Genomic DNA, 12,559 nt, shown 5'->3' on the forward strand with positions numbered 1-12,559 from the left:
GTCGCGAGTTCCGCGCAGCTGCTAAGTTTTCCTTCGACGAGAAAGAAACGATGCGGTTGTAACGTAGCGCGAGATGTCCTGGGCGGAGTCGCTTTTCCGCGAAGTGGATTTTCGTGAATTGCTAATATTCCGCGAAAGATTTAATGGCATCTCTGGAGTTTGGAAGAGAGAGAAAGAGAGCCTGTAAAATATACGGATATTCCCGAAGGAAGAAACCAACGTTAATATCATCCTATTATCTAGCATTAAAAAATATAAAAAATAAATAAATAAATAAATATATATATATATGTAAATCTGATTGAATATCTGTAGAACTTCGAATGTTATTTCATTTATCATATAGAATGAAGTAATAATTATTACCACTTTGAACATCTTCGAAATATGAGAATAAGAGAAAATTTGTGAACCAGAAATCACACGTATTATAAGACAATCTTTTATTTCAGATAATCTCTTTTCTGTTAGACAAATGTTTTCCTTACTATCATATTTCAAAGATATTCAAGGTGGCAATAGTTAGTGCCTCGTCTGTATCACTTTGCTTATTATTTATTGTATGTTACTTCATTTCGTTGTTCAGCTACGTTCTATGTTCTCTCTCTTAATAACATCGCTGTTGTCTGTTCCCATCACTTTGGACTTCCGACAACTTGCGGACGGTTCTGCAACGCTTTTCTTCATTCCTTCAGCTAACAGCATTTACAATGCTAGCGCGAACTTTAATTGACAGAGTATTAGAGACTTAGATGCGTCTTAAAGGAGAGAACTTATCTCGAAACTGATGGCTGGGGTGTTCTTTCGCAAGATTAACGTAACACTGCGGCAAGTTTCGGCAAACTTGCGAGTACACGCACGCATTATTTTGCCGGTGGCTTTCACTCTTGACTGACAATAAAGCTAACACTAGAGCCGCTGATACCCCGGAGCCGCCATTCGCGCATCTGCATAATGGGAAAGTTATCGAAACGCTTTAGAGTGCATTTGCTGCAAGTTTCGTCAACAAATTGGTGAATGTTAACATATCGGCTTCCGCTTTAAACGTTCACGGAACTAATAATGCACGGTGACGTTATTAGTTTTCAAGACGCCGGAGGGCAAAAGTCGATACGTCGATCCTTGCCAGGGCTCTGCGAGCGACTAACTCGTGCATTCGACATTACAATCTCGCAACTTCTGATTGATCATATTTTACCTCATATCACCGGAAGGCTCCTGAATTCTAGATTTTTCGACCTATTATGCGACCGCTTTATCGTACAAATCACGAGTCAACAATGAATTCCTGTCAACAATGAACTTTTCCGCGACTCGAATTCGACAGTTCGCCGCGTTTCATTCGCAACCTCGTCACTCCAAGTGGAAGAGAAAACGATGAGAAACATCACGGACATTTCTCCACGGTGAAGATGGCCGATTCCTAATAAGGTTGCAGTAGTTTATCGCGAGAGAGCGCATTAGGAATTATGAACGCGGTCGTAAATAGAAACGAACACTTTTCTAGTTGCAAGATGGCCGCAATGGGTATCGCGCACAGCGGGCGCAACTCCCATTAAGCATCTCCAAGCTGCAAGTAGACCGGACTAACTGCGCCCTGTGCTCGACTTCTTACTTTCTAATGAATATAAATATCGCCCTCTCGCTCCGCCTTGGAGCCACCCCCGTCAGTCCCGCGCCCCGTATAATTGTTTCCGAGCGAACTCGTAGACTTCCAGATAAAGTTCCTATTATTTTACTAACAGCGTCTCCTCTTCTGCTTGTCTCCCGCTGCTTCTTCGCCAGCCTCTCTAACTATCCCTTTCATCTCCCGTTACCCCAGTGAATCCCATCCCCTGCACGACGGCGGTGACGGTGGCGACGGTGGTGGTGGTGGTGGTCGAGTGCTTCGCGCTCGCTCGATGTGAACTCGCTCGCTCGCCCACCCGCCCGCTCGCTCGATAAAATCTTCCGCGGCTCCGCAAATTTTATTTATCGTATTCTGGAAGTGCTTGTTTAACACGTACGAACGAAACGTATCGCTCGGCGGGAATCGATACGCGCCCTGCGCCAGCCACGCCCCCTCGTTTATTTTGACGAAATTCCGATAGACGGGATATATCGCGTTCAGAATCGCGCGTTCACGCCGTCAAGCCGCAAAAATCGCAGCTGGGGGGAATTAACGAGTCCAATTAATTTCCGCAGAGTGTCGGTCTGTCCCGCTCGATTTTGGAAAAGCTTCCAGCATCTCTGCCATCTTGATTCTCGAGTACTCTTGACATTTCAATTTTGTTTGCACCTGATAGCTTTAGTGTCTAAGATTTTCGTGTCTTGAAATTTGCAGATCACAGAATCATTATTATCCCTATTTTGTATTGAATTTGAACATTTTGTACTCCGATCCTCTCTCTGACTTGTTTCCTGCATAAACATTTTATTCCGCTGGCCTTTACTGCGTACATCAACTGGGAACTCAAGCTCTTGATTGCGTTGCGATTGTTCTCTCTTGCTGATATTTCGATATTCTTGACATCTTAGCTATATAACAATCTTGATGAACGTCTACTTCAATTTTTGGCACCTGATAAACCTCTGGTACCAAGAAATTTTGTGTCTTGAAACTTGCGGATCATGGAATCGTGACATCTTGAATTCTTGGCACACCGCCTTCGTAGCCTGAATTCCTCGAATCATTGCCGTATTTAACGGCCATTACTTTCTATTTTGTACTTAACTGGAGTATCCTGCGTTCCCTCTAAATCGTTTTCTGCATGAATTTTTTGTCCCGACGGCTCTGACTATGTATATATCTACTCTCTTGATACCAAATTTTCTTGATATTTTATCATAATATTCTTGACAGTTTGATTTTTTTGGCATTTGGTAGTTCTGACTTCTAGAATTTTTGTCTTAAAACTTGCAGTTCATAGAATCGTGACGTCTCGAATTTCTAGCACACAGTCTTCGTAATCTTCCTCGAATCACTATCGTCTTTAGTTTGTACCTAACTTTAACATCCTGCGTCCTCTCTTCCTCTCGTTTCCCGCATAAACATTTCGTCCCACCGGTTCAAGTTGCGTACATCCACTCGGGGGCTCATCGGTTCTGTTGCGATTGTTCTTATTATAATTGGATTCAAGCTCCCCTTTTGCTCTCCCGTGTCTCTGTTATAAAACCATTTTAAGGCCGTAGCGTGACACCAACAAATGCCATGATATTGAGTGTCACGTCGAAAGCAGCTTTTAGGTGACAGCAACGGCGGCGTCATTTAATCCGATTCTTCCCTTTTGTGTCCAGTGGCGCAGCGTACGTTCATATTTCATTCGTCGTAAGAGCCACCGGGACATCGTTAAAATATTTATTTCCCGGTTGGAAATAGCTGCTAGAAATTTAATCGATGCAAACACGAGGCTCGCTGATGCGCGACGTTATGCACAGGAACGAACCGGATATGTTCGGGGACTCGGTGTTGATCTCGGTGTATTACCTTCAATTAGCTGACGCGGATGACGCGAATCCTTTCCGGCTGACCGTAACCGCCATTAACCGTATCGTACCAGATTATCGTTGATCCTTACTTAACTCGCGCCAAATCACGCGTTTCAATGTAGGTTGTGGAGGACGGCCGTCCCTTAATCTTGCGCGAGTGGGTCCTCTTCCACGCCGGGATTACTCGGCGGGATAACAGAAATTGTCAAACCGACTGGCGACTCGGCAGACGCGAATCACGGCTGGAATTCCTCCTTCCCAGTGAGTGAGGTCGCTTTAGGCTACGAGCACGCTAGACACGTCGTCGTCGTCGTCGACGTCGACGTAATTATCGTCTGAGAACTCGGTCCTGAAGAGGATATGGGAATTATGCAATCCCAATCTGAAGGTCTTCGATGTCGAGCGATCAGCGCGCTCACGCGGACCGAATGAGCTTGATATGAAATGATGGAGGTCTTCCTTTATTGGTGGTTGCAAGCACCCACTTTGGAGGGAACACTTGTTTCGCACACAGAATCGTTCTGAAGAATCCAAAGTTTCGGAGATTCTCGGGATACTTGCCGCAACCCCCGAGCTGATCCTTCCCTGGCATGACAAAGGCCATGCTGGCGAGTTCAATCGATGGAGACGGCGGATAATCGCGGTACTCGCGGTGGTAGCTTCTGGCATGTAACAGGACATCGTAAGTCCTCTTAACATGACTCGCACAATGGTGGCGAGCGGGGCCTGTGTGTTTCTATGACCGGGTCAGTTCCATAATACCACGCGGGCGGCGCGGCGAGAGCCGACCGTGGGATGAATGTTACATGTGCATGCCACTCAGCAGATTGCAGCCAACTGAAGTGCAGTCAGATATGCCGCACAACGGCAGTAGCATCATCCTCGAATGGCGCAGACACTAGCGATGGCGCTCGTCGAGAACCTAAGCCGACCATTGGCGTAGCTCGAGTAAATAACTTCATTTATGAGCAATTTAAGGACGCACTGCCATCACTCTTCGCGTCGACACTTTAGCCCGTGACTAATACGTATGGCGCCGGCAATCGTGCGAGCTTCCCAAGTTGGGATTTTAAACGATTTTGTGAAAAAACGCATCGGTTCTGCAATATGCAGTTCTCGTTTCTTTGATGACGCGACAATGGAAACGGAAACTTCGGGATAGAGTCGGACAAGAATCGTTGGACAAACATTGGAATTGCAAGTGCAGCTTTTTCCAGATAATAGGCGAGAGACTAAGGCTGCTGCGGAAGTAATTAGAACCACGGATATAAACCGGATCGTTCGTGTAATTAACGAGAAGTTGGGGATAATTAAAGAATTGACGGGAGCAGATGAATCGCGAATGTGCTCGTGTACAGGTAAATGCGAATATCAAAATGACAAAGTTTGAAGATAGAGACGAAAGAGAGAAAAAGGTGTTCAAAATGTCGGAAAGCTGCGGCATCAACAATGCCGTGTACGAAGAACAGCTATTTAGCGAGGTATGTGACGTGGGATCTTTTCCACTTTGAAGACGCAGCGAGATTGTCCAAGATGTAAGATTTAAGATACCAGATGTCCAAACTCCCATAAATTCCGCTAAAGGTTAACAATTCTAACTATCCGAAGTGTCAAAGTCTCGCAGATTGAAATTTCCAAAGATTCCAAGTTCCCGAGTTCGAAAGTTCTAACGACTGAAAGTTGCGAAGGTCCGGTGTTCTAAATATCTAAACTTCCGAGAAGCGAATGCCGGGACGACGCCAATGCGGCGGGTAGTTTGCTATCGTAAAAATGCCGGTCGGTCATCCATACGTCCATGATACGACGCGGTCGAAATAGTTAAATAGAGATAATGGACCAGAATGGGATTGGCTTCTCGATGATGCCTCGCTCGTTCGGATTATGAAGATGGATGAAAGCAATCGCACTTCACCGCAGAAACTGTCCGTAGCTTCACATTTTCCCGGGACAAATCACGGCCCGCACCACAGTCCGCCTCGACTCTGCTCTTTTTTTATCATTCCACATATTATTCCGACATCTCCCTGTCACCATAAACACGACGAGAGCACGCCGGAGCGCAGCTTAAAAAAAGACAAACTGCCGCCAGTATAACGACAATAATTAACAAAAAACACGTATAACGCCTCTCCACGAGACAAAGGTTATTATTAATAATTACGGAAACTTCATCGTGCTGTAATTAAGCGACCATTGTGCGCAAATATGTAACTTAAACAAGGAGAGTATGCGCGCATTTGTGCAAAATAATAACGTAATAATTCTTCGACGGTTGTTGCGCTAATTATTCACCATAATTGCTGCGATTATCAATAAGAATAAAAGTGATTACTTATTAGCTGTGTTACCTCGATACCAAAATGTCTAGCGATTCTTATCGAGTTCTACATTGAAGCTTCAGTTTTCATTATATAAATTACGAAAGAAACAAGGATCGAATATCGTAGAAGACCGCGAGATAGACTTAATTCTGATCATAGCAATAAGTAGCAGGATGAAAGTAAACAACAACAATTATCAGCACGGTGGATTGACCGCGACGGGGTGGCATCCGTATTTCTCGAGAAATATTTTCTATCTTGCGAGAGAGAGAGAGAGAGAGAGAGAGAGAGAGAGAGAGAGAGAGAAGAGAAGTATCCACTTGTTATTTGATTATTTTCTCCCGGTCCAATATCTCACGGCGCTCTGAACCCATCTGTAAATTAAGTTGGCCACTACCGCACTCTGAAGAGGCGGCGCGTTGGCTAAGATAGCGGGAGCAAGGCTCACACAGACACCTGCAACCCTCTCGCTTTGCTCGGGCACAAAGGGAGGGTTGCCTCCTATTCTTTTTCACAGCACGCAGAGTCTCTCTCACCTCAGCGTTCAATTATCCAGCGAGGGCGATGAAGTCACCGACTCTTCAGCTGGGGAGCCCGCCTCTTAACGCGTTTCTATCCGAGCCCCCGGCGGTGCGGACAACTCGCCGGCGTTTTCTTCGAGAATGCATTTAACTTCAGAATAGCTGTGTATCTCGCGTATTGTACTGTAAATTCGGCATTCACCGACTGGCGCTTTTGTGCGCGATCTATTTAGGGAAAATTGCATTTTCAATATCACGTTACGTGCTCGTAGTAATTGAATCGGTCGTTCAAGATGCCGGGCGTCACGCGCGCGCGCTTGTGGGCAGAATAATGTCGCTGCGTTCAAACAACTTTCGGGGGAAAAAGTGTCTCGCACCTTTGCGGGGGAGATTATTATTTCTGGATTTGTGCGCGGATCTCTGTGATACATTTGTTTCAGCTTAACAAAGTGCTGTCCGCATTAATGCGGTTTCGGGCACAATCGATAACGCGCGATTCCAAGGGGACAATATCGCGCGGGGCAAAATTTCGGAATCGCGGGCACGTCCGGGTCACGATGCGGTAAATGATAATAGTCGGTCGGGATTTACGTTTTGGAATTTTTCACCGCGGTCATTCCTGATGAATGGAGCATGGACACAATACGTGGCATACGATGGTTTAACATATTTTGCGTGATATATCGCGGTGCCTTTTGCCACGGGGCCATTGATCGCCGCCGCTATGGTATCCGCGCGATATTTCATACGTTTCGATGAGGCATTTTGAGATATAATTGTCGGAATCTGGAGCCAGCGGGCGGCGCGATAAAAAATCATTACGTCCCGATTTAGCGGGGTGCGAGCTAGTAATCTAGTCGGCGACAAATCGATACGCCGTTTTTGATCGCGATAGCGCGCGGCAAGCAGGGCGATCCTAGGGAAACAAGCTGCTGATTCATAACCACGCCCGGGGTTGGATTACGTCGGGGTTATATTATGTTACAGCTAGATCGCATTCCAATTGTGCACGATCTAAAGCTGAAATTATTTCGAATTCTATAGGTCAAAGGTCCGGCGTTACAACACCACGAATAAAGTAATCGATGAGGATAAATATTCGGAGGAGAGAACCCGCCGCGCAAAAAGCACCCTCTCGAAAAAAGAAAAGAAAAACGAAAGTCCAATGAGGTGTGTTTGAAAAACACAGAGGAGCTTCGAGCGTTGCGAAAGAAGAAGCTCTGGGAGAAGTTCCCGGCTCGGGAAGAATTGCGCGAGAAGGACTGAAAGTTTCGACAGCCAAAAACCGAGGAGGGGCGGGTGGGAGAAAATCCAAAGATCCGGAGAAACGAATGTAGCTGGCGCGTATCGTTGAGTTGGCACGCCCGGGCGCGCAACTCAACTATGAGTAAACGTAAATGGCCGGAGGGAAACGCGGTACACACGGGGAAAAAGGGGGAATACGCGAAGCTGAATGCGAGGGCGTAACGATGTAACGACTTTTGTGAGAGGAATGCGCGCGATACCCGTGACGAGCCACGAGTGCGAGGAATCTCTACGGAATGCCTCGGGATACAACAATATGCATACACGAGAGGCAACTCGGGAATTATGCGTAGCATTAAATGTAAACTGTAATGAACGGAAATGACAGTCCTTTTAGCAATGGGTCTTGACTAAGGTGCAAATTATCAATAATGTAGCTTTGAATTGTATACTGAGAAAAATTATCCGATAAAAAATCAACAAACAAATATTTACGATAAAATTCCGATCAATTTCTATATCCAATCAGGATATCCAATTAAATTTTATCAAATACTTCTGATGACATTTCATCAGATAAACTAGTCAAAAAATTATGAACCGATATTTCTTATAGGATGTTTCCTGATCGGATACAAAAATTCATCGGTATTTTGATCGGAAATATGCATTCGTTAATTTTTTATCAGATAATTTTTCTCAATATAGAAAGAGAAAGAGAGAGAGAGAGAGAGAGAGAGAGAGAGAGAGAGAGAGAGAGAGAGAGAGAAAGAAAGAGAAAGATTTGCATAGTTAGAGAAATTGCTAAATGCAGGAATCAGGTGCTTTCAAACATTTAATAACTGATTCCTGATACTTGATATTTACTTGACGCTGATATTTTGAATATATGATGTTTCAGACTTTAATCAAGCTTTCAAAGTGCAGATTTCCAAATACTTAATTCTTTAAATGGCAAAAAGTAATGCGTACAAAGGAATATTCATCGAAAATTTAATATTGACGAGTTTTAAAAAATGTATTTGAGAGATTCGTTCTTTTAAAGTGAATCAGCACAAATTTGATCAATGTTTCTGATTGAGTCAATAAAAGGACTAGTTCGCCGATAACGCTATGTTACAAATTTTCAATTTGAAATGATCAATTTCTTATATTTTTGTCATGAAGAGTCGTTCTCTAGTAAATCGGATGAGCTGAATACGAATGTGACCTCAATGTGTCCATCGTGTCAAGTTTCCGTGAATAATGGGGTTTAAAATCTAAAAAACGCGTTTCTGGCCATTTTTACAAATTGGCACAAACCAGGCGTACTAGCAAAGAAAAGGTCTGAAATTGAAGCTTGGATGTTTATCTTTGTTTTAAAAGGTCGGAAACAAGTACAACTTCGTAAAAGCTAACCTTACAGACGATGAAGCATTGTCACGAGATAGCCAAGAAGCATTGTCACGAGATAACTAAATTGTAAGTCATGCCCAACAGATTTCTGAGTAAATTTCTGTGTGGGACAAATTCTGGGGTCAATAAAAAATTTTAGAAAAAAATATACTCCATTCATTCATGTTGCACGTATTACCTTTAGAAGGGGTTGAAATTGCGAAAATAAACTAGAACTAAATAAAAAAAATTCTGCATCCTGCAGAATGGGATTTTAAATTACATTTTTATTGTGGATTGGTACAATGGACCTTAACGGAGGAGTTTTCGTGATCGCTAATTCTATATACCCAGAAATTTGTTGAGAATGAGATACAATTCTGCTATTTTATTGTACAAATTTGCGACGCTGCTTCATCCTCCTGCGAGGATGGCTTCTACAAAATTGCACTTTAAATTTCCTACTTTATAAAATGAAGACGAAGATACAAGCATAAATTTCAAGCATCGTTCGAAATTGCTGACACGTCTGTGTTCATGTGTTACGAATTTGTGAAATTGGCTAAAATGTATTTAAGTCCCTATTTTCTCGGAAACCTGACATAATGAACAATTTTTGTGATTACTTTCGTATCCAGCACATTCGATTTACTAAAGAACGACCTTCCGTGATAAAAGTGCAAAATCTTGTAACATGATGTAATCAGTGAATATACATTTTCAGTGAAAACTTATGTGAAAATCCCCACTTGCTGTTTTGCCTAATTTCTTATTGATTTTAGTTAGCGGAAATAAGACCCCTGCAAGACACTGCAAAATCCATGATAAACAAATTCGTTATACCAAATCCGAATTTCTGCGTTTGCGATGACGGAATCAACGGCTTGCGTGCGATTTGGGTGCAATGACACTGTCTGTGCTCGCAAAATGCATCAATAATGGAAACAGTCGCCGCTGTTAACTGATCCAATCAGCGAGATTTTCGATCGCAGTGCGCTATACTTGCAACTGAACCGCCGTTTTTAAGCATAGCTATTTCCTGAAAAATACACTGATTGTCGTTTCGAGAGCAGTGGATTAAAAATCGACTCTTTCGACAATTTCACGTTCGACACAACACGAATATTCTAAATGCAACGCGAATCTCGAAAAAAATCAAACAATTGCGGCGGCGTGCAGTCTCGGGGAAACATAAATTTTCACACATGGCCAACCGTTATCAAAAACCGCAGCGGATTCACGGCGGTTGCTTTCGTGGCGTCTAGACGAGTGATGTATTTGACCGGAAGTGAGGTCGATCGATTATAGCGGAGAATGTATAACGATTGACGTGCCGCGGCGGTACATCGCTCGAGCGGATGTAACGGTATCGTGTCGTAATTTTGGAAAACGGCGCTCGAGGCTATGCTACACTCGCCGCAGTAGAAATACAAACAGCGGGGACATGAGAGTAGTACAACCTCTCTCTCCCGTTTCGAATTGCCAACTCTCCGGTCGCGCTCCCGTCATCCCCTCGCCGGTTTCTCCGCGATAAATTATGTGCGTGGGCTGTGGGGTAAACTGCGACCTGTGGCAGGTATGCAGTAACGATCGGAGAAGTTGAATTCGGACAGCCGCGTTTCCAGCCAAACTTGCTTGATTTCGAGAGAAGCTTCATGATTATTGCAAATGGAGATTGTAATGTTCCCCGGGAACTTTATGATTATCGCAGCGCGAAATTACAACATGTCAGCGGGGTCACTTCGCGCATGACTAAATCGAAATTATAATATTTCATGAAGTGAGGTCATATTTTCGAATGTTGAGATGCATTCGGTTTCGGAAAGTAGCCGTAAATATTACAGGGTGCGGTTCTATCTCGTATGTGGTTCGTGACTTTTGGCTCGCGTTTTTTACTGTTAACAGGATTCGTATATCGACGCGTCGAGTTTAGCGGGTCAGGTAAGCCCAGAGAACTACGACGAGCAATTGCATAAATTTATTCCATTCGTTCTAATTCGTTATTACAGTGAAAAAAGAACAATACTTGAGAATATTTGAAATAAAGAATATTTATTCGGTGAGTACTGATAATATATTTGCTACACTAATATAAAATATTGTTCAAACATGAAAACATTTTTCTAAATCCTTAGCTCTTCATAAAAGCAATTTATCCACTGAGAAAAATTATTCACGAGAGCAATTTATCCACTGAGAAAAGAAATTAACAAAAGGATATTTCCGATCAAAATATCGATAAATTTTTGTATCCGGGCAGAAAATATTTGATGAGAAACATCGGGTTATAATTTATTGATCGGTTTATCTGATGAAATTTTATAATAAATTTAATCAGATATCCTGATCGGATATAAAAATTCATCGGTATTTTCGTCGGAAACATCTGTTTGTTAATTTTTTATCGGATAATTTTTCTCAGTGTACTATTCAAATAAAAGAATTTGGATGCAAGTAAATATGCTATTAGAACCCATCAAATAAATATCTCTTATCGTTTATTCCTTCTCGGTATACGTTCTCTTGATGTATTAAACACTTTTATTTTACTTTCGTTCTCAATAGTTAATACTTTTCTATAATTCGATAAATTACATACGTGTAATAATAGATACTAATCTAACAGTCGTAGGTGGGTCCAATGGCTTCCAAAGCCGAGGAGCTTTTCTGCTTCGCGGCGTATGGCTGTCGGATATTCGCAGGTCCTTCCGACTTCCTCTTCTTGCCGGCAGCTCGGCACGGAGGATCGAATGAAGAGTTGCACTTAATTAGCATTTTTGTGGCTCCTTGCGTAGTTGGCATATGCCAGATCGTGGGCATCATAGTTATCGTTCGCCCTCGCGTAGTCATACGTAGTCACTCTTTCTTTGTTTTCGAAGGTAACTTGGTTTGAATTATTGGGTATCCAGTCCGTGGCATCATCGTTGTTGTACAAGTACTGCGAATCCTTGTTAAAAAAACTGCCGCTGGCACTATCATTATTATTATTGATGAATTTTTGGAACGCTATGACAACGCCGGACAACAGGGCTAACTTGCTGAAGAAAAAGGCCTTAAGGGTTATCAGAGACAAGCCTATCATTGGCATCAACAAGAAAACCTTGATTGCGAACAAGATGACCAGTAGTATAATGTTATGCTTCTTCATTTTGGTGCATGTTAATAACAACAAAGAAAAAAAGATTCACATAATCAAGCCATGAAATCAACGTGGGCAATATTAGCGATGCAAACAAAGCGAGACCAACTGTTAGTAAAATGGGCATTCTTTGGATTTTAAGATATGTATCCGTTATTCCGACTCATTGATACATGTGGAGGAATTAATTATTAAATATTACTATTTATTTAATAACTTTTCACTACTTATTACTATTTAATTTTTAACTATTAACATAATAGAAAAAATGTTTGACTGGATTATGAATGATTCCGTATGTGCTACTATGACAAATCTAACGTTATGGGGGTGATTTTGGGATGTTGGAAAAATATTTTCAAGGTACTGGCTGTGCTACAGAGGCACACAAACACGCGTTGTCATCTCGGAAACGATACAGAACGAAATAAGCATATCTGACGTAATTTTCGAAAATAGACCTTTTCAAAGGCGAATGTTTCTTTAGAAAA

At 42.6% G+C, this 12,559-nt stretch overlaps 2 protein-coding genes across 12 annotated transcripts in view; one reads left to right on the plus strand and one right to left on the minus strand.

The window, feature by feature from the left end:
* Positions 1-12,559, plus strand: part of LOC116843282 — a 274,864-nt gene that overhangs the window by 230,499 nt on the left and 31,806 nt on the right. The gene's annotated exons all lie outside the window — the stretch shown is intronic.
* LOC116843288 lies at positions 11,460-12,342 on the minus strand. The gene has a single exon (XM_032813599.1). The coding sequence runs from the start codon at positions 12,075-12,077 to the stop codon at positions 11,694-11,696; it is 384 nt and encodes a 127-aa protein (XP_032669490.1). The 5' UTR covers positions 12,078-12,342; the 3' UTR covers positions 11,460-11,693.

Source organism: Odontomachus brunneus, unplaced genomic scaffold (assembly GCF_010583005.1).
Source record: "Odontomachus brunneus isolate Ranch 3 - 2012 unplaced genomic scaffold, Obru_v1 Obru_scaffold_031, whole genome shotgun sequence".
Taxonomy (NCBI): domain Eukaryota; kingdom Metazoa; phylum Arthropoda; class Insecta; order Hymenoptera; family Formicidae; genus Odontomachus; species Odontomachus brunneus.